The 23,626-nt window shown below is 38.7% G+C and overlaps 1 protein-coding gene across 1 annotated transcript in view; it reads left to right on the forward strand.

The window, feature by feature from the left end:
- Positions 1–4,758: 4,758 nt before the first annotated feature.
- Positions 4,759–23,626, forward strand: part of LOC129769308 (protein melted) — a 37,530-nt gene continuing 18,662 nt past the window's right edge. The window contains exons 1-3 of the mRNA XM_055771467.1: positions 4,759–4,994; positions 5,360–5,478; positions 20,700–21,251. Of these exons, the coding sequence (XP_055627442.1) occupies positions 21,147–21,251 (105 nt within the window). The 5' untranslated portion in view covers positions 4,759–4,994; positions 5,360–5,478; positions 20,700–21,146. The remainder of the gene's footprint in view (positions 4,995–5,359; positions 5,479–20,699; positions 21,252–23,626) is intronic.

Here is a 23,626-nt window from a genome sequence, read left to right on the forward strand (position 1 = left end):
AGATGAGAATGTGAATTAATCGTATAATATTTATGAGGCATTATTACAAATCCCGTTCAACTTTCAACACTTTTTGAGCATTTTAATTTTCTCGTTCATCAAGGCTGTATCCTCCTAGGCGTCAGTTAGCATCTTAATTTTTTTAGCCTCAAGTTCCTTCGCTTCAAATTAGTCGGTGTTAAATCAGAGGGGATCAACTCGCAAAATTAAAAAAAATCGAGTTATCATTGCATCAGATTAAGTATTCCGTTAGCTACATCTCAGATTTATCTGATTTGGAAAATCATGCATAAAGCAGGAATACCGGATCGAAATTGTTACTGTTAATTGATTGAAAAATCTTTCAAAATTGTTCAGACATAGTAAACCAAGTCTTAAAAATAACTTCATTAGGTCAGTCAGAGTGGACCAAGTACGAATTGGAAGCCAAAAAGATATCTGTGTTGGGCATGAGACTTGGTGTTTTTGCATTTATCATACGTCGCAGTATTATCAGAAAGTAGCATTTTTGATTTTTTGATCCTCGAAAATCTTCCAAGGGGGGAGTAAAGGAAATTCAGAAAATCGAATTTTTTTTTCGATGCCAAAAGACTTAAAAATGCATAAAACGTCGAGATCTGGTGTCATCACAAAAAAAAATTGGCCGAAAATCGACTTTTTGGGAAAAATCAAAACTTTGAGTGCTTTGAGGCACCCCTAAATCATGTCCGATTGAGCTTGAATTTTGCACAGGTCATTTTTTGGACCAACAAATAAAATGTATATTGTCGGTTCTTTGAATTCGATAATTATGTTTTTCCATACCTTCATTGCCTCTCAGGCTAAGTCCCAAAAGGTCGATTTTCGGCCAAACATTTTTTTTTTCGGGATGACACCAGATCTCAACGTTTCATACATTTTTAAGTCATTTCAAAAATTTCGATTGTCTAAATTTCCTTTACTCGTCCTTGGAAGATTTTCGAGTATCAAAAAATCAAAACTTTGAGCGCTTTGAGGCACCCAGCCGATCGAGCTGAAACATTGCACAGATCATTTATTTGGGCCAATAAACAAAATTTACATGTTCGGTTTTTGAAATTCGATGATTAAATTTTTCCCATGCATCCATTGCCACTCTAATGGTTCTCCATGACGAAAAAAAAACAGAGTAGCGCATCTTAAGCAAGCTCGCTAGAACTTGAAGGCTAATGAGTTATAAGAAGGTAGCAGATCGCCGAAGCAATGTAACCCTACCAACACAATTGTTTACTTCTGACTATTGCGTACTAATTCTCACGAGTCTTAGAAGACCCCGGTACAACACCGTGAAGGACGAAAAGACGACGGCAAAGACGGGGAGAGGAGAGTTGTGGTGAAAACGGAAAGATGCTAACTATTCGCGTTGACGGCATTGAGCTTCGTTTACTAGTTTAGGGGAGCGTCAAAAATAATTGATTTTCAGGCGGAAACACATTTTAAAAATTGAAATTATGAATGAAAAAAACTTTTCGTACCGAATTAGTATTCTATTTATATGAAAAACGTGTATTTTTTTTATATAGTAGCTGACCCGGCAAACTTCGTCCCGCCCAAAATTTGTTTTTATTATCAATACCTTCAAACATTCACGTTTTTTACTAAGCGCAAGTTCATGGGTCCATTCGCAGAACTGTTCATTGATTGATCTTCTAACCGACCCCGTTGAATTTACCTTTTACTATAAAAATTCTAGTATTACTAACAAAAGTCATCATTATAATATAAGATTATTTTCAGACAAAATTCTCGTTCAAGATTTTTCAACCACTTGCGAATAACATGTTTCTCCGTTACATGGAATAAATGTTTTATACAGAAAACATGATAGAATAAAGACCTAAATCGGACAATTTTTCCCCTCAGAAAGGTGGGAGCAGTGTTGACCAGCTTCAGAAATGTTTCTTGCCCCCTAAAACCTCTACAAGCCAGATTTGGTTCAATTTGCTTGATTAGTTCTTGAATCATGCAGAAATGTAATTTGTATGGCAGTCCCCCTCCCCCCTCAGAGAGAGAGGAGGAGTGGAAACGTTTCGTGTCCCCTAAAACATTAGCATGACAAATTTGGCTCCATTTGCTTGATTAGCTTTCTAATTATGCAGAAATTTGTCTTTCATTTGTATGGCAGCTCCCCCTTGGAGGGGGGGGGGTGGAGTGTCTAACCACCGTAAAAACATTAATTGCACCCTAACACCTCAACATTCCAAATTTGGTTTCATTTGCATGATTAATTCTCGGTTAATGCAGAAATTTGTGTTTCATTTGTATGACGGCCCCTCCTCAGAGAGGGGGGAGAGGTCTCAAACTACCACGAAAACCTTCCCCGGCCCCAAAAATCCGTACATACCAATTTTCAATCTATGGGAATAATATCTTACCAGTAAGACATTGATGTGTTTCATGCGATTTCAAAAACCCTCTTATGAAAAAAAATTATAAATATACCTTCCGAATACACAAAAAAAAACTCGTAGATAAGGCTAAAGACAGCTAAAGATAGTTGCAATGAACAAGGGATACCATAATAATGATGGATTTAGGAAATTGGCCAACGCCTTCGAAATCGAGTAGAGCAGTGGTGGCCAAACTTTTGGGCATTGCGGGCGACTAATTGTTCAAATGTTAGGCTGCGGTCTACCAACTTTAACTGTATCAAAAAGCCATTAGAAAATGAATTTAGTACTAGACAATAAAACAAAGTTTGAACTAGGATTGGGCGATCTTGCATCAATATTCAGAAGGTCGATTTTTTCCTCTCCGATTTCCGATTTTCTGGATCGAATTTGTACTCCAAAAAACGCGAAAATCGATCTTTTCTATGGAGACCCCTTTAAACAAACGATTTCGTTTTTCGGGAATATATTGGGGATACTAATTGAAAAAACTTAGATCTTAAATCTAACAAATAGTGTGTGCAATTTGTTATTTGTTAGATTTTCAATTATTTTCTTGTTTTAACTTATTTTTCACATTGTGTTGTGTTTGTTGATAAGTCCAATCACAGGTCACAATCGTCTCTCAGCGGATTTTTTTTTTATTCTCAACACAAAGGTCATTAAAAACTTGAAAGTCCATTTTTTTTTTAATTTTCCAGAGCATTTATTGTGTACCGTTATAAACTCATTTAATTAAATAAATTAATTTCAATTATTTGTGTGCAACATACATAATCTAGTAAAACTGTTGGGAAACTTCTGAAAATTCATCGTGTTGTTGAAACTTGCACAAAGGAGGTTTACAAAAACGTCCAATCATTTCAAAATATCCAATTATTCGTGTCGCATTACAGGTCTATCCACTTAGCTAGATGTCCAATTATAGGCGAATCACTTATTCTAATTAAATGAAAGTTATTGATTCTCGGTCTGCGAGACCAATCAACCAATTAACTAGAAGTATAAGAACTATCTATCGGAAATATTGGCCCCCATTTTGTAAAATGAATGGAACGATCAATTCGATCCCTATAACTATCACTATCATTTTGAAAATCGATAGAATCTTATCGAATAGAGTTCTTTCTCGAGCGTCGGCGAATTGTATATTTTGAAATGTCTCCGAAATGTTTCATGGAGCAAAGCATCAGGAATGCAACAAGTAAGCTCAACAGCTCAAAAAATTTTGCCGACAGATTTCACCCGAATGTATCTATAACAGTAAAATAGAGCTAACAAGCAAAATTCTGTTCAACTAGAATTACATAATAAGACCCAATATTTAATTTTAGAAATTTATAATTTCTCACTCATCACTGTTATTATATTCATGACTATAGTTCTTGAAAAACATAATCTGCACAATTAATTTCACATTACTTAAAATTTACTTTCAAAATTAAAATAACAATACTCTATTAAAACTCGCATACGCAGTCTCCAAAAGCGATGTTTTCTTCTACGATTTAGTTTTTATTGATTTTCGAAACCTTATGCCGGATGTTTCCAATGTTTTCAATTGGTTATTTAACAAATTAGTTAGTGCCAATTTTTTACTTTATTACAAGTGGTCGAACAACTGAAATGTGTTAATATTAAAGAACTGGTAGAAAATATAAAACCGAAACTTTAATGAAGAAATATCTACTCTTACAACAAATTCACTTTATTTATCATTTTATTAAATTTATCACGGTAAAAGGTGTAGGAATATTTATTCCATTTCATTTGGAAGTGTCACTGTCTTAGACCAGCTTGCGGGCGCCTAGGAATACCTACACGGGTGACCGGTAGACCGCGGACTACCGTTTGGCCATCCCTGGAGTAGAGATTTCAACCAGCGTACGATTATGAGTTTGAATCAATTTTCATACATTAGCACATACATTCGCCATTTTTAGAGAAATAAAAACTATTATTCTGAAAACAGATTAAACCTTTTAACTCTCATATGATACTATAATTTTATCTGAATAGAATGTTCCGAAAGCATGTTTTCGACTTTCAAAAGAATGGAAAAAAAATCTGCATGGATGCTGCGTGTATCATTTCCCATGCCGAACATCACGCCTAAATGTAGGCCAAGTCAACCACCTGTATTCAATGACAAACAAACCCAACCACTATTAATAATAACACTTGAATGGATTTTCTCAAACACGTGCAGAGAACAGCAATACGCACACATCCGTTACCGCAGCCAGAGAGAAAAAAAGAGAGAATTGAGCAACTACAGGTGTGTGTAGTGAGAGTTCATCCCAAATCAGCACAACACATTTGGGGCTCGTACGCTAAACAGTAGCGTAGCGGACTCTCATTCGTGCTGCACAGCTCGAACAAGTTACAACGTTCGTCGCTCGTATTCGTTGTCGTCGTCGTGTCGGTTTCACGGACAGCACAAATCAGCGCGTGCAAAACGGCAAAATATCGCGATCAAATATCACACATTCAGGATTATCAGTGAATGGTGGTGAATCAGGGATGCAGTGAGTTGTTTTTCCAGATCAGATTGAGCTAGTTTTGTGGGCTAAAAGCCTAATCCAAGTGAGTGATGGGGATGTGAAGAAAAAGAAGTGCTTCCTAGACGGAGCTGAGGTGTAAAGTTATTCCTCCAATACTGGCCTAAAGCAAGCCAACTTTTGGCGAAGTGCGTTGGTGTGCGTGTGTACCGACTCACCTGTCAACTTTCTACATCTTCGTTCTGCCGTGTGTGCGCGAGAGAGAGAGAGAAAGAGAGTGGTTGAGTGGCTGTCACAACACTTTTTCCTTGTGGTGCGACTTTTGTTGATGCTTTGTTGTTGATGCATGGAAATATATGAATGAATAAAGTAGGCGCAACTCAACGTTTCTGAGACAGTGTGTGTTAGTGTGTTTACAAATGTTTTGCTGTTTTTATTTCGCCTGGATAGAAGGTGGGTGCTCCCGATCGTGCCTCCGTTAAATTACCCCTTCTTAGGCTGGTGTACTCCGAAGATGTTCTTCAAACTGTTCGAATTGTGGAAAACCACAATTATGCTGTAAGCAGAATGTGAGTATTAAACTTTGTTAGAGTTTATTCTTAGTGAGCTGAATTTTCAGCACATCGTCTGATGGCTCACATAGTTTTCACCAGAAAACTATTGCTTGAGGTCGATCTTCATTGCTGTCAAGCCTATTCCTGCGCAATTACAACTGGATTTGGCAATCACCTACTCGTTCATTCAAATGCCACCTCAACACACCATTAGCTAACACCGAAACGATCGGAATTCCGCAACTCTGTGCATCCCAGCCTAATCCACTGACGCAGATAATCACCAACCACAACATCGTACCAATCGTAGCGCAGGAAAAAACCGGTCCTGCTAGTTCCTTCGTTAGTATCCATCGCTTTTCCGCCAGCAGCGATCGGAAAGCCCCGCTTGCCTCTATGTGTTGCATGCATCGCATATCGGTCTGTCGGATTGCCATGCGATGTGATACTACTCGTGTGGAATACCAAAATCACAACACGGTCCCAATACCAATACCACAGTGTAGCATAATTCACAACTCGGTCAGCCTCGCGGCCGGTCTGCGCGGGAGCTCAAAGCAGCGAATTCAAAGACTAGCACTCTTGTAGATGGTGCAAAGAACATATTCAAATTATAGTTCATCGAACGTGATCAAAAATATGATCACTGTTCTATAGTGGCACTGTCATTGTACCCAAACGAAATTCAAATATTCACTTCATTATAATGCAGTAGTAATGTGCCTGAACATAACTCAACTTCCACGGTTTGAAAAATTCTCATCTGAAGAGATCGAGAAGTGCTACCCTTTTTACCAAATTTCCGGCGATGGAAGCATCGCTTATCAAATAACTTTAAAAAATACAGAATTTCGCATATCTTCAATAGACTTTCCTCCAAAAACTCACATTAGCCGTACTCAACTCTAAACTCTAGTCGCGATTCCCCATTCCTAATTTATGGTATTGTGAACTCTCCTGGTTAGGCTATTTTTCCGATTTCAACTTGCGACACGTACAGCGAAACCTTCGAAAGCATAAGAGAGGATGTCTGGCAAATTTTAGAACGGAAATGACAATAGGATACATTTCCGCCATTGCAAAAAAATAAATTTTTCGTCCTACAAAAGTGTCCGACACACCACTACATTTTTGATTACGTTGTGCTGTTCGTTACACGTAGATTGAGAATATATTTGAAAAACAGAAAGTTAATTGAAGGCTTCTTTTGTATCAGAACATGCTATGTTGACTGTTTTGTTTAATGTGATTTTGACGTAGGATTACGTCTCTAGGGAACATATTGGGGTAGAAATTGAAAATCGAAAATCGTGTACATAAAATAATATATGTCATGAAACTAACTATCGAACAATATGAAACGATTTATTCCAATTTTCATTAATAGATACCAAGGTGTATTCCCGCTCGAGATCGGGTCGTTTCGTTTAAGCTGTCTGTTTTGTTGTATTCATTTTCACCCAACGAAAGTTTATACGGCGAGAAAAATTGAAAAGTGAAGAAATATTAGAAAAAGTGATTTCCCATATGCTCTAGATATAGTATTAGGTGTTGTTAGTCCAATTAAAATTCGCATTGGGTTAAATAAACACTCATAAAGTAAAATTTATAAAAGAAAATTACCTTTTCCATTTCAAATATGTTTTCTCTATATTAAAGTAACATGTTTTTACTGATGAAATTGATAATTGTGTTCGGTATTGGTAATTATCTTATATTACATTGGTGAGTTTTTTTTCTTTACTTCATCTATACATATCCCAGCTGGCATCTCGTATAGAATCACAGAGGGTGGTTTTCATCATATCTCGTTCTACTTCAGCATCATCCAACGAATGTTTGCAATACTTCTGTCATCATCACTCGGTAAACACTTGTGGAGTGAACAAACAATACACAACAAACAAAACGACCCTTTTCAGGGCCACCAAATCATTATCAAAGATTTTAACGATGTAATTCTTCAAACCTATTCAAAATCAACAGATAGCCTAACGGAATCCTACGTTTACTATGCGGTCGTGTCGCTTAACCTTTGGCTTCTGTTTTCATTCCACCAGTGACGAGCCGTTCCGTGACGGTTACCGTTTCCATTTTTGTATGAGAGAGACTTTGAATTTTTCATTTCGTTAGCCTCTAGCCCTGAAAAGGACCCTTGTGGAAAACTTAACTCCAACTCCTCTCCATGTCTCGAGGAAGACAATTGATTTTCGCTCTACGATCGCCGTTGACGATGTTCACATGTTCACGATGTTCAACAATCATGAAACGGGAAGTGTGTGGAGAGCTCTTACATCGATCTGCTCGATGTCTGATTTACTAGCCTGTGTTAGGGAAATGCATTGCGGTCTGTACGAAAGGATGTATTATTGGGAAAGCTCTCGAATGAATTTTTGGAATGTTCTCATCCCATTTGCTCATTTATTTAGGCTCATCAGATCATCATATCGAAGTGCACCCGTGGCCGAGTGGTTAGCGTCTCACATTATCATGCCGGGTGTTCGGGTTCGATTCCCGTTCTGGCCGGAGGATTTTTCGTCAAAGAAATTTCCTTCGACTTGCACTGTGGTTACGCGTATTCTAGAGCTTGCCCCTCGGAATACATTCAAGGCGTGTAATTTGGCTTAAGAAATCTCAACTAAGTATTAATGAATGACGCTAGTTAATGCATATGTTGAGACGGCAAAAGTTCCACAGGGAATGTTAACGCCATTCAAGAAGAAGAAGAAGATCATCATATGTTCCTTGTGATCTAAAGCCTCAATCAAGGCTCTGTATAGTCATAGTCAACTGAGGATAGTCAGCTGACTATCTGACTGACTATATCCGTATTCAGTTAGTAATGATGCAGTTTCTCCGCCAAAACGACTCAGTCACAGTCGGGCGTTTAGTCACTAGCATACTTTATAAATGTCTAAGTTCGTTGGTTTGAGTTCAAGATGGGGAATTGTCCATTGATGGTGTAACTTCTTTTTTGCATCAGAAATTATGTTTTCGTTCCTCTTTATATGAACGTAAAAATAAGATTGCGGGTATAAAATTAGTGTCAGGGGAAAATGGAAGTGTGGATTGAAGTCAGTTGAATGAAGAGGAAGATCAATAGTCGAGTCAGTTCAAATAACCACTGACTGGACTAGTTCACCAGTCGTCCTCGCTAGTCAACGCTAGTCAATTCATTTTCTAGTCAAGTCACTTTTTGTCGTGGACGACTGCCGAAGCAGTTCTAGTCGAGACGAAGCTACTGAGAGTTCATTTTTCACCTTCGAAGATTTCGGGCCCTGGCCTCAATAACAGAAAAGAAGTGAAACATGTAACTATATCAGATTAACAAGCCTGAAGCATTTTAAAATTGCTAATAATGGAATGAAAGTTCTTACTTGATGTTATTCGAATGCTTATAATACGTAGTATTTGAGCTCGGGTAGACTGTACACTTCGTAATTCCACTCCGTGATTGACCTGAACCTGCGAAATTGTACAAAGAACACACAGAATGGCTCTTGGGAGTAACAAACCATTCTCATTGTGCAAGTTTCGGGGACTGGGACTTTAAAAAGTCAATAACGACGCCGGCCAAGTCCTTACAGTCACCAGGGGAAGGGAAGGAATGTTAGTATGATATACGCCGCCCGACGGCCAGAAGGGTCACCTCCATAGCGTGATTCCCTAGCGTTTATTATGGAAGGAATAGTTGTTAGTGGGGAGAGGTCAGGATCACGAATCATAAGGATTCACTGAGGTAAGTGATGTGATTACATAAACACAAAGTATCGACTACTCGGCGAAACAAAATTCTGAAAATCGAATGGTTATCTCAGGTAACTTGGCTGTATATGTATATATTAGGGTGCCAATGAAAATGGTCATCTCTAATATCAAAAAGTTATCACATAAAAATGTTCACCACCTCGAAGAAACACCCTATGCCAAATATCAGCTCGGACTCAAGGGAGAGTGGCGCAAAGCGGTCAAAGTTTGAGTTTTTTAAAAATCGAAAAATCACCCAAGGGGGGATAGGTGTTTTCGAAGAAAATTTTTTGATGCCAAATGTCTTAAAATTGCATGAAACGTCGAGTTCATCTCGGAAAAAAAATTATGAAAAATCGACACTCTGTGACATAGTTTTTTTTTTCAGAATACGAGACGAAACGTATGGTTTTGGGTACCAATTAAAATTAGTTATCTCGATTTTCCATTCGGAACTTGCTGCGAAAAATCGATTTGCACAATAATATACCCTATGCAAAATATTAGCTTATTCGAACTTCATTTATTAGTGTCACAGACGTTGAAATTTATTTTTTTTAAAAACGGAAAATCGGGGTTTTCAAAAAAAAATGTTGTTTTTTTAGATAATTGTAAATCTCGACGCGTCATGCAATTTTAAGACATTTGGCCTCCAAAATTTTTTTTGAAAACCCTGATTTCCGGTGATTTTTCGGTTTTCAAAAAACTCAAATTTTAATGTCTGCAACACTAATAAATGAAGTTCAAATGAGCTAATATTTCGCATGGGTTATATTATCGTGCAAATCTACATTTCGCAACATGTTCCGAATGAAAAATCGAGATAACTATTTTTATTGGCTATTTTTATTTTTATATAGTCTGTAAATCATATCAAGTGTGGTACGTCTCTCTAGACTCGAGGAATCCAGAATAGAATGGTCACTAGCCGGCACAATCATCAGTTCGTGTAGAGTTGTCATGAGCGGTACAATCCTCAGCTCATGGTGAATGATCTGTGGGCTGCACAACCTTCGGTCCGTGTATCTGTAAAGAGTGTGTGTTGCCGCGACTAAGTATTTTTCTGTGCGTGTAAAATTGTTTGCTTCAGAATGCATCCTCAAAATATGTTCATAGCAAGCCCTGTGTAGAGATTTTTTGTATATGTTTGAGAAATTTCATTATCAAACTTATTAATGATAATTTGGTGGCCTTGAAAACGACCGTTTAGATGGATTGTTGCGTATTGCTTAATTGCTCCACTAGTGGTATGGTATGACAGAAGAGTGTTTAGTCATTGGATGGTCACGATAAAACATGCCGAAGTGGAATGGGATTTACTGAAATATGCTGTCCTCTACGACATTGGACAAGATGGCACCTGCGTTCTGTATGGATATAATAATGAAAAGAATATGCCGTTCTGAATCATATTTCGGACACTTTGTAATGATATCTTCAAATACTTAATGTACTCATGATATAACTATAAAATTAATATCACAATTGCTTTTTGTCGAATTTATATGAATACAATCTGTATGCATCTCTCTATCGCATGAACCTCTAAAAAGGATATTTTTAAATTTTACTATTTTTGAAAAATGGGGAAACGTAAAAAAAAGCGTTTTAAACAGCATTTTGCTTTTGAAACGGCCGCTATTTTGCCAAAAGAAATGTTTTTGATTTTGAACGTTGAGCTGGCAACGCAAGAAAAGCGAACACGATCGACCCCGTGAAGGCAAGGAAGGTGAGGAATTACTTCAAGCGCAATCCGAACCTATCGATGGCCAAGAAGGTCAATTCTTCCGTCTGGTTCCGTATGGAAGCGGACCGGACTTCATGTTTTCAAGGTAAGGATGGCGCCTAACCGAACCGATAAACAGAATATGGTGGCCCAATCCCATGCCAGGACGCTGTACCGTGAGTGGTTGCATCGTAATAGACGACGAGGGGTACAGCGGACGCCAAGTAGATCCCCAGCCTGAAGTTTTTCGTCGGCAAGTCCCGCCTGGATGTTCCGGAAGAAGAAGGTCGACAAATTTGCTAACAAGTACTTGGTGTGGCAGGCGATCTGTGGATGTGGCAATACGACCGGCACCCGGTCCCACAGGGGAAGTGTCACTCTGTTTTGGCCGGATCTTGCATCGTGCCATTACGCAAAACCGGTGATGGAGTGGTACGAAGGCAACGATGTTTTCATTTAATCATTTATTTATTCATATCAACGGGTAACAATTATTGCCCTAATGATGACTAAATTAAACTAAACTAGACTTATGATAACATACATATATATTGAAAGAAAAAAGACGGGTGGGTAATGTCGGGGACATAACCGGAGTGACGTAGGACTATGCAAAGGGGACAGCTTTTGTTAAATATATATTTTAAATATATTGTTTTATTTTCTTCACCTACGTGAATATCTACCTATCTAACTGAAAAATGGATTAGTTTACTGTTTACTCTTTAAGAATATGTTGATGGTTCTGAAAAGAACCTTTGCTGTTGTGTTTTTGTTATCACTCGATATTCCCATCTTGTTCGACTAAACCTTCCTGTTTAGCGATTTGTTGTCACTCGCCACAGCTTTCACAGTTGGAAAATTTCTTCCCATCCAGCTTGTGACATATTTTACAGTAAATTACATTCAATGGCACGTCGCATTACCACTACTCAGTGCCGGATTGGAGGTAATTTTAACCTGTAATTGAACATTTGCGATGACAGTGGTACAGTGTCGACTTTCAATGTGGGGTCATAATTTGGACCCCGAACTCTATGTTTACAAAAATGTCCAACTAAATAAGTCGCATTACATGTCCGTCCAATTAGCTAAATGTCGAACTAATTGTAGATTACTGTACTTTAAATCTGGAAACAATTTAAGAATTGGTGAAAATTGAATAATCAGGAAAGTCCCCAACTATCAATAAGCTCAGAACAACTGCCAAATTCACATACTCATCAAATCCTGGCAAACAAATTATGAAAACACCAATTTGTGTTTTATTATTATTTTGGATAATGTTTTAGAAAGCATTGAACTTTATTTCCTAAACTCTTTTTTGGAAGGTTTAATGGCCCTGAAAAGCGCCTTGTTTTATGGAATGGTTCCAATTTAGAAAACTTAGTACTCGTGGTTTTGAAAAAAAACCATTTCGAACGTCCTCGAAGCCGCCTTGTTCTGGATTTGCCACCAAAGCAGTTTGTATAAAGAACAAACTTTTTTCTTCTGCTACCTGATGCCGTTTTGCGATTGCGTTTGCCACTCGCCCCTCGCTGCAACTGCCTGTTGTCTTGATGTCCACCGAACCGAATGTGTTCTGTTCCGAATGCAGGTTTTCTTATCGTCGCGAGCAGCTTTGCCAGCTAACTCGATCACTTCGGCGGCCGAAGCTATATAACGCCGGCTAGGTGGACTGGTACACTGGTACTAACGCGCTCGGCCTAGCTACCCTTGCGGGGAACTCCAGATCAACACGAGCGGGAACTCCAGATCAAGGTTCGAGCGGGATTTTGCCTTTCCCTTCACTTTTCCTCCTTTGCCATATCCAACCATGGCTGCTTGTGTTGGTTTGTTGATGTGAGGTGATGCGAAACGATGTGGTGTACGGTTCGGATGAGAATGATCGTTACGGCAGCGGAGAGGGGATTTTTAAGCTGACTGGCTGGCTCGAGAATTACGCATGTGTGAGACTGCGACCAATGTTTCCCTCATTTTTTTCTTTTTCCTTTCCAATCGTGCTTCATTCTATTTCGCTGCTGCTCTGGTTGCCCGTTTTGGTCGGTACGATTTGAGGAGCACAAAATGGACCAATCAAAAATGGGCACATAGTGTATTTGGACAATGCACAATTATTCAATTATTTATCTCAAGAAAAATGAAATGTTATTCGTTATGATAGATGCGTAGATATATTTCCTATCAATTGATGCAAAAACCTTTGCGATCTATTGAGAAATGCTCGAGTTATAAGCGTTCCAAATCTTGCATTTTTTCCTACTTGTTCAGTGCCTAGATTTCCATTTCACCCCCTATATCTTCCGGTTAGACGTAGTCCTACGTCAAAAAAAATGGCACTGTCTGTAATTGCGGAAGTGTAGCGTTTCTTGAGTAAGGCACGAGACAACCCGAAATCGAAGAAACAACTGCATCGGTTGAACTCCCGACACATGCTCGATAGAGGCTCATTGTAGCCATAGTTTATACGAGAAAACGGTATTCGTAGAAAACTATGAGTCCTAAGGTTCCTACTTTGTATGTTGAAGCTGATTTGCTGCAGAAACTCAGGACAATCAATGTGACCCAATATCAGATCTGACACAAAACAAGTTTTAGCAATTTTACGGCGAACATCTAATGTGTCCAATCTAATAAGTTTGCAGCGGTGTTCATAGCAAGGGAGACTATGAGGATTACTCCATGGTAGACGGCACAAGGAAAACCTCAAGAACTTGCGCTGGACAGCCTCCACACGTAAAATGCTATTTTGGTAGTATGGTGCCCAAACTACAGACGCATACTCGAGTATTGAGCGAACCAGGGCATAGTATACAGCATTCAAGCAGTGAATATCTTTGAAATGTTTGGTCGAGCGAAACATAAAGCCAAGTGCTTTAGATGCTTTCGAAGTTACATATGCAATATGATCGCGAAATGTAAGTCTGGAATCGAGTGAGATTCACAGGTCCTTAACACAGTCAACACGCGGTAATATTGTGTCTCCAAGCTTATAAACAAAATTGACTGTTGAACGTTTATGAGAGAAGGGTGTTATCGAGCACTTGGTTGGGTTTAAGATCATCCTGTTTACGACGCACCACGCAGCAAAGTGTCTGAAGAAACTCAGCGTCAGCTTCACATTCAATCTGATGGTACAGTTTGAAGTCATCCGCGTAATTTGTTTTTGTTGTTTTTGTGCCGGAAGAAGCAAATCCGTGAAACTCGCTCGAACATCTTTCAATAGAAAAATTCTGGGCGAGTATGAAAGCACCGTATAACAGAGAAGATTTCCAAAACCGACAAGGTCTTTAAGCAAGAGTGAATGAAAGTGTGTACAGAAGATAGCGCAAGTATTGCACAGGATTGGATGGGTAGCGTTAAGTCCAATGTGCGGGCATTTAGCCTAGGAGTGGAGGAGGAATAAACCAACTTTGCAGAAACATTAAGTGACATTACATGACATAAAGTGAATTTTTGGTGATCATTTTTGTCTGTTGTTTTTTTTCGAGTACGGTCTCCAATCGATGATAAGGTACATGTTCATACAACAACACGAGCATAACATATTCCTGGGAATGTTACCACTGCTGATGCTGCTGCAAATCCAATCATTTCCAGTTCACGTTAGACCGAACACCTAATCGAATAAGCGGCGATGAATCCGAGCGATTTGAGCTTTTACTGTGTAGCATTTCTGCACAAATTTCGCAGCCCGCGAATGACGCAATTCGCGTTTTGGCTGTTCTCTGCAGTTTCTCCAAACACTGAAGATTGAAGTCACTCCTTGTTTGAACCACACCTCTTTCAGCTAAAGTCAAGTTAGAGGCTGTCAATCATGGAGAAGAAAAGAAGATGTATGGGAGTATAATTGCCCCTCTCCAAATTGAACCTCTCACAGATTCTATCAACCGTGAATGGGCCAACATCAGCCGCCGCGCGCTGGTACCTATTTTAGAGCATCTGCATTTGTCGAAGCCGAAAATGGCAAAGTTCCCACCGATCTACATCACTTCCAATTCATGCAATGATTTCGCAAGATAACACACACACACGGTGGTTTCACAATCGGGTGGTGGGCTTCCTCGAATTTGTGCCTCGCTGCCGTATATCATCATCTTATTAGACGGGGGCAAATCGAATTTTGTCGCATTTTCTTCGAACCGTGTTCCGTGTTGTTTTTGCACCGAATTTCCACCGATAACATCGTCAATTTTCCATATTTTTTTTGTTTTGTTTCTCTTGTATGCTGTCTGGGTGCCTCATTTGGGAACAGAGACAAACACCCGGGAATCGTTATCCAATATTGGGTAGCAGAAGAAAATTCAAGCAGCGATCGTACATCGCGTGATGTCTATCTTACTAGACACGAGGAAACAACTCCATTACGTAAATGAAACAAATTGAAATGATTTTCTGTGCACTAGATGAAGGAAACTACCGAAATTGCATACCCTACTAAATTTCTATGCCTGTGTGGTAAACCACACGATAGACAGTAGTTTCACAGAAGAATTTTTCTCACCGATGGAACCTAAGATGAATGGTTTGATAAAAGGTTTCACTACATATGGTGCATAAAAGAGAAACGACTAATAGAGAAAATATGTATAATACGCCACTTAAATTTTTGACAGCAGTACAAATATAAATGCAAAATTCATCGGCGATCTTAATAGCGGATGAAAACATCCTTCTATACTAGTTTTGCAGAGAATGAATGATACTCGTTAGAATCATTTTCCAAGTGTAGTATTTGACATATGAGGGACTCAAAATAAAAGGGGTGTAAGTGACATCATCCATTTCTCTACATCCACTCTCTCTTCTGGTCATAACTGAGCTGCAAACTCATTCCCAGTTGTATTTCACAATGTGTAAGATAGGTCAGAACCTCATCTATTGGATTCCTACTCAAATTGGAACGTTTTTGCAGTTGAGTTATTAACTGAAGAAAAAGATGATGAAGAGAAATCGATTAAATCACTTAGGCGAAATGGGGGGAATTTGTGCCCCCTGAGCCAATCGCCTAATATTTCCAAACCAAACTACACTTGTTTTCTCTCAATCAATAATGTTTAATCATTATATCAAGCTTCAAATTACCAAATATATCTTAATGTATCTTAAAATAAAAATCTCGTGTCGCGATGTTCGAGACACGATGCAAAAAAATCCAAATCTGAATAAATTGAATAATATTTTTTTGTGTATTTTTTTTATTTTCTTTCAGAAAAAAACATCAGAATTCAAATTTTCATCCTTTTAACCCCGTCCCATTTTTTTATTTTTTATTTTCCGATTTTAGTTTCTGTAAACACAACATCCAAATAAAAAAATCGAGGGGTTGTATCCGAGACACGACCCCTTAGGGCGTAGGACTACGCAACCTGTTTTTTTTTTAAATTTGTTGGTTTATCACTTTGGATACGAAATACGTCAATACGTCGAAATATCATAAATAACTCTTTAGTAAAAAGTTCCGGGGACCCAGAAAAGGTTTAATGGCTTGCGTGGTTTTGTAGAATCATTTCGAGAAGCAACGATTTCTCTGCTTTTGCAAGAACAATACACTAATTGGTCATATGTCGCAATTTGTTTCGTTATATCAATGCACGCATTGCACTGAGTATTTAACGAGAGGCATCTTCCGTGCATTCCCATTTAACAAGCATCAAACACGCGTTTAACAGATGCACACAGTTGCAGCGATAAAAATGGAACATCGCGAGAATGACCGTTTATGAACTAAGCTAGGAGCTTGTTGCATCAGAACAGGGCCGATGCGCACGAGAGCAAATACGAATGGCAACTAAAAGTTCACAGCTTGAGTGGAAACATAAAACAAAAAACGAGCAGAATAAGCGACCTTTGTTGTTTCGGGAACAGAAAGATTCAGAGAATTTTCCTCAGAGGAGATGCAATACTTGTACGATAGCGACAGCTTACTTAATATGCAAGGAGTTAGAGTTTACTTCGCGCATATTCTCATTTCACTATCCCCCTTCTTTGTTTCTATTCTAGCGGCTGCATAAGTTGCCCGTTATCGACAGTTCTGTTCGGGAAAGCACACAGATGGACAGAACAAATACAGACTATCGGATTGTAATGTGTAGCATATCAAACAAATCTTGGAAAATTTGCAATTCGATTGGTTTACGAATCGTTAAAATCCGCTCGCAGCAAAAATAGTTCTTAACGTTAACTTTATTTCATGAAAACGTGATTTGTTTTCTGATTTGGCACCCTTAATGTAAGACGTAGTCCTACGTCAAAATAACCGCCGCTAGATTTTCCAACAGGACGCATTTGTTTACGTTGTTGAATGACAAATACATACGCTACATACGCCTTATCGAACTTTTAACCACACATGCAGCAGAAACCTCAATTCGTCTAAAGCTAGGGGCATTGACGAAATACTGGAAACCTTATCGAATAAGCACAATGAATTATTGAAATCGTTCAGATCACACATGCTCGGATAGCAAAATGTTAACCACGCTATTGTCATCAATCCAGATAAATTATCAGCTGGAGAACACGTGTATTGATTCAATGATTCGAATTAATATTTATGAATATGTAGTTACAAGAGACGAAACAAACAAGAGGGCTCGGTGGATTTTTACTATCGAACTATGATCCATCACAGCTAGGGCAACATCATTCTACGATGTCGTTAGCTGTGCCAACAATTCATGGTCGGATTATACGCGAAGGCAGGGGGCAAACGACTGCGATTCCCACGACACAATTGACGTAAGCAGCATGAGGAAGAATAAATTCACCTGCGAGAAGCTATCAAAAGCAACGCCGAGACAGGCTTTGCTGTTGCCAGGATAAAACGCAATGCATTGTTATGGAGGTCGATAATGTTATTGCCTCAGAAATTCCATATCCGTTACTGATCAACTACCTACCCGTATTCTGAAATACGATCGAGTCAGAATAACTCGAACGGATCGCATTTTTCATTCTGTAAACCGTTCGACTCAAGTCCAATCAAGTTGTGATGCATGGCAATTTGACATAGACGACATTGAGTTCCGTATTTTATTTCTGTAAAAATAGAAACGGATTTTCGGGTGGAATGAACACGTTTTTAAAACGAAAAATATTAAACGAAATAAGCTATACCCTTCCAAATATGTTTTGTATGTAACACAGTAACACATTTTCTGCAAGTGGGTAAAAATGGTGTACGAAAAAAGAGTCTGATAATGTTTTTATATTATGGATAAAGTTTTAACGGAAATGTAGTTAAAAATATAGAAAAAAAAATTTGGATTACGGTTAGGACTATGTCATCTAAGTATTCAAATAACATGAAGTAATAATCTTCATTCAAATCTTAACAAAGTAAAATTGCTTCCGGTCTGCTAATCTAATGGAGAGTAAATTGCTCCACAACTTCTATTTTTCATCAAGGCAAGGTTGCCACATTTCCAAAGATCGATTAAATTTAAGCAGAACAGACTTCAGAATGCAAAAGTCGATTTCGTTCGAATCGTCGAATCCGATCGGTTTTCAGACCAATCGGATTCCGGAATATGGGTTAGTGTTTGATATTGTCCTCAAAAACATGGTTCATGGCCCATGCGGTGATCTGAAGCTTTTACAGCCTTGCGATGCAGATAGAAAACACGATCACAAGGGCATCCATCTAATATAAAAACGAAGAAACGGACAACCCTTGACAAATATCAGTAACGCAGACGTCAACGGACTGGAAATCGTTGGGTAGTACCATATTCGCCTCAGCTGAGCAAAACTTTCGATGTTCATTTTAATGTTGAGTACCGCTGTTCGGCAAAAAGCTGTAAATACAAATAGAAGTCCGTGAATAAGGGAAGCAATATGGCTGTGTTTCAAATTCAAAATATCGATGTGACTTCTTCTCAATTGAATGACAACGACGAAATTATGCGCCAACAAATTGGCCTGTATATCAGCACCAATGATGTTGTCTGTCGTTTGGTTTCACAGTTCATGAACAGGACCGAACAGTCAGGAATTTGGCTCTCCATTCAGAAAACCTATTTTTCACTAACGAGACCGTAATTGAACAAAATTAATGTTGATTTTCTTTATTTCATTTTCTACTTTAAGACAAACATTCACATTTTACTAATTAACATTATTTATTATATTACATTGATTATATATTCTTTATTATATAAAAATTATTTACGTATTAACATTTTACATCAAACACTCAGTTACGTAAATGAAATATATTGAAATAAGATGGTTTGAATGATTTGATTTTTTATTGCTGTCGGCGGTAATCATCTAAAGCGCTAGAAATAATTTATTTGGTAGAACAACGATTGCCGGGTCAGCTAGTATATCGCAAAATAAAAGAGATGATTTTTGGACATTAAAATTTGATGTGGGGTGATTTGGGCCGTCTGTGGGGTTATTTGGTCCAGTGTGTGTTTCATCGAAAAAAAAACATACGTATGTTTATGTAAAGTAGAGGGTCTCCGTAGCCAGACTGGTTGCGCGTTCGCTTAGTAAGCGATCGATCGTGAGTTCAAAGCTGAGGGCCCTCATTGATCACCTTTGTGTTGTTACAGAATAACTACGTCCACGCAACAATCATCAGGGATGGAGATCATGTACACGATTAAAATTCGGCTCTGTTACAGCTAAAATGCTAATGAGCCTAAAATAAACAAAAGGGATAAAAAAAATTGTAATGTATTTTGGGATAATGTTCATCAGTAACAGTGTTCTGGGATCGATACCAGGTGTCTTGGCCAGTTTTCAGACCAGAAAAATTGGATTGGAACCATCTTGAATTCTGCATGGGTCTTTTCACTGTTGTTCAAGCATTTTCAAACACTTTCGATGCTTGGCCAAAGAAAATCCGTTCTTGGTGGCCTGTGTTGCTCTTTCAAGCTCCTCCTTCATCCAAAGTTGTCTGCCCATCTTCTTTTTGTAATTTTGTGGTATCTGGAATCAATAAGACCAAAAAAAAGCACCTGTAGGACCAATTCACTTCACACAACATTCAAAAATTAAAATGTAATTGATTTAATTTATTGTTATCAAACTTACAGTTTCCGTGCATCAAATTGTTCCTCTTTTGTAGGCGAACAGAACTTTACTGCACAATACAAGAAAAGTTTGTTTAATCAGCGGGAAAAACCTTAAAACCACGATCGGAAAACTCACATTTTTTTGACAAGCAATGTGCTTACTGTGTTCACGCTACCGTTTCCTTCCACCTGTCGAATTTTACCAAAGTTTTTTTACGTTAGGTACATACGGTCCATGTTGAGCAGTACTTTTTTGAGTTAAAGGGGTGGTCCAAATTACCCCGTAAGTCCAACTCACCCCGTGTTACACTACATCCCTTTCATTCTAAGCCCCTCAATATATTACATCGCATACTACATGACATCAATGAAGCCTGCTGCTTTTGTCGATTATCAATTCAAAAGTATAAGCTGACATACCAACTAACACATTTCCCACCTCGTTTCCGCCACCTTTTTCGAAAATAGCATAATCCCTTACGATGCACCAAACCATTTCCCACATTCCCAGACATGATGACGAGCGAGCGTTGGAACGCGATGCAACGGAATGCGTCCAAACATATTCGGGTGGCATTCCCTCCCGGCTAAACGAGACCGAATCTACAACAAACTTTTTTTGGCCTCTCAAACTTCCAAAACATCAATTCTATATTTATCACCACGCCATCCATATAAGTATGTCATCAATTTTCCAACCTAATCTATGTTTTCCTTTCCTCCCCCTTCTATTTCAGATCCTCGAACCGTGTGCTGTCTCAACAAACCAGGAGTGCGAGGAAAACCCCAACCGGGACCGTCGAGCGCTGGACGACACCGGCAGATTCCATTAACTCCAAGTGTGCAGCTGCTGCTGCGACAACTGAAAAGTGTGAAAAAAGAAGAAAAACAGTCCCGCCCGAAAATGTCCCGAGAAAATCAAATTCGCAGTGATCGCGTTCCTTTCCGCAGGGAAGAGATGCGTTAGAGAGAAAGCACAAGTATGTGACGAGTGACTCGACAGCACGATCAGCGCTGTCCCAAATGGTGTGCTAAATATTGTGAAAGTGTGTTCTGTGTGCATCCGAGAAACTGCCAAAAACCTGGGGGATTGTGGTGCGTTGTGCGGGTGTTACCAATGGGTGTGAAGATTGACCTAAGGAAAAGATACGTACGAGTTTAGCAGCAACCAGAGCCGAAAAACGATGCACGACCTTTTCACGACCGTCCTTTCCAAGCGGGATCTCTCTCGAGCCGGCGAACTTTTCTCAGTGGCCGACAGTGAGATTGTCAACGATTTGAGCGATGTGGTAGGTTGAAACTATGTAAAATCATATACAGTGGCAAACGAAATAACAAGACCACTGGGGAAAATTTCAAAAAGGGCTTTATTTGCCAATTTTATTCGTTCGTATGTGATCTCAATTGCTTAGGACTAACATTATTATTGCTGACATTGAAGCAAATGAAGCCATTCTTTCGACTTTGACGTTTTGAAAGGTGCGAAGACTTGCTGAATTCTATATACACCCAGGTTTTTTTACGCCAGGGATACGTACCTCGTAAAAAAAATCGCGTAAAAAATCGCGAAAAAAATGGCGTTAATTCGAAAATCCACGTAAAAAAAATTATGTCACCTAATGATAGATATCAAACGGGACTATCCTTACGTAAAATGGAAGTAAAAAGTTGAGTGTTGCTCGTTTCCGAAAACCCGTAGTTTTTTCCTGCAATTTCGTTGGTTACTGGTAGCTATAGTTCGGATTTCCTCACGAATGATGTCATCTGCTGTTGCCAAAAGATTCCCTTGTGATTTGTACACTCTACTGCCGATGCACGGGCAGTACCACTGTTGGACCGTCCAGAGCTAAGTAGACAGGGAAAGACATTCACGAATCGCTGCCCGTAAAAAACCCGTCCCGTTGTACCGCCCAGTGAGCTCCCCGTTACCCAACTCCTAAAATCCACGTAAGAATCGTGATAAGGTGCGGTACTAATTTCCTTCATAAGCGCTATGCTCCGTTACAAGCACTAATTACCGTAATATGCTCTGAGGGAGTATAAGAGAGAAATGTGAGCTGAGGGAAGGATGTGATATTGCACTGGTATGGTAACCGTGTTTATTGGAAAATTCGCGTTAAAAAACGCGTTAATTGGAAAATCCGCGTAAAAAAACCTCGTGGAAAACCGCACAAAAAAACCGCGTTAAAAAAATCTGGGGGAATAGAAAAATGGATTTCTTTCTGTCTGTCTATTTTTTGTTTGGTATTTAGGGGTTTTTGGGGTCGGGGAAGGTTCTTATGATAGTTCGAGAACCCTCCTTCCTCTGTAAGGGGGGTGGGGGATTTCTGCCATACAAATGAAACACAGATTTCTGCATTACTCGAGATTTAATGAAGCAAATGGAACCAAATTTGGCATATGGAGGTTTTAGGGAGCAATAAATGATTTTATAAGAGGGACAAACGATTTTTAAGAGAGGGAGAACGAGTATGCTTCACAACTCGAGAACTAATCAAACAAATGAATTCAAACTTAGCATATAGAGGTTTTTGGGATCGATAAACGTTTCTATGCTAGTTCGACACTCCTCCCCCTCTCTAAACCCCCTTTACTATTCACATACATTCACATACATAAAAATGAAACTATTCTAGCTACTATTCTAGGTCCCATAAAAATAATGCACATATTTCAACCAAACATATTCCAACTAAACATGTCAATTAAAAATTTTCGGAAAACTTTGAAGGAAAATGGTAAAATTCGAAAAATTCAATTCGCATGTGTTCTACAATTACATATTGACAAGCGTTGTTAGCCCATTTGATGTTTGCGGTAGCGAATTTGATCTTCGTTCAAAAGTGGATGGGTTTTAATGTGATAAAACGCACTCCTATATCGTTTTCTATCTATATAAATAAAAATGGATCGCCGAATGTGTTGATAAGAGCAAAACTCGAGAAAGGAACTGTCCGATTTAGGGCTGTCTTTATTTTATCATATTTTCTGTATCAAACATTTATTCCATGTAACGGAGAAATATGTTATTTGCAAGTGGTTGAAAAATCTTGAACGAGAATTGTGTCTGAAAAAAACTTAATATTATAATAACGAGCTTTGGTAGAAGTACTTAAATTTTATAGTAGAAAGTAATTTTAAAGGGTAGATTAGAAGATCAATCAATGAACAGTTCTGCGATTGGACCCACGAACGTGCGCTTAGTAGAAAACGTGAATGTGATAACAAAAAATAAATTTTGGGCGGGACGAAATTTGCCGGCTCAGCCGTATAAAAAACACCGTGATAAATGAGTAATTTGGTGTCAATTCATAAAATCCGAAAAGTCAAGGCATGGTTTATTGAATAGGGGCTTCAGATTCTAGACTGGTCAGCTTGTTCACCAGATCAAAACCCTATCAAGAACTTATGAGGAGTGATCGTGCGAATAGTAGATGCAGCTTACAAGCAGTGATTGTGAGTGATTTGAAGAGCTTAAACGAGAAGTATCCTCTGCGTAGAACGAGATGTACACTACAACATGGCAAAGCTTGGTCAAAACCACCCTGAATGGGTTATTTGAACTGATTGAGAACTTTTTTTTTCTGTATTATAGTGACTTTCAACGCTTCTGGCTGGTTCGTCACTTTTCCTTCCATTTTGGAAGAGTGTCGGGAGTGAGAAT

Source organism: Toxorhynchites rutilus, chromosome 2 (genome assembly GCF_029784135.1).
Source record: "Toxorhynchites rutilus septentrionalis strain SRP chromosome 2, ASM2978413v1, whole genome shotgun sequence".
Lineage (NCBI taxonomy): Eukaryota > Metazoa > Arthropoda > Insecta > Diptera > Culicidae > Toxorhynchites > Toxorhynchites rutilus.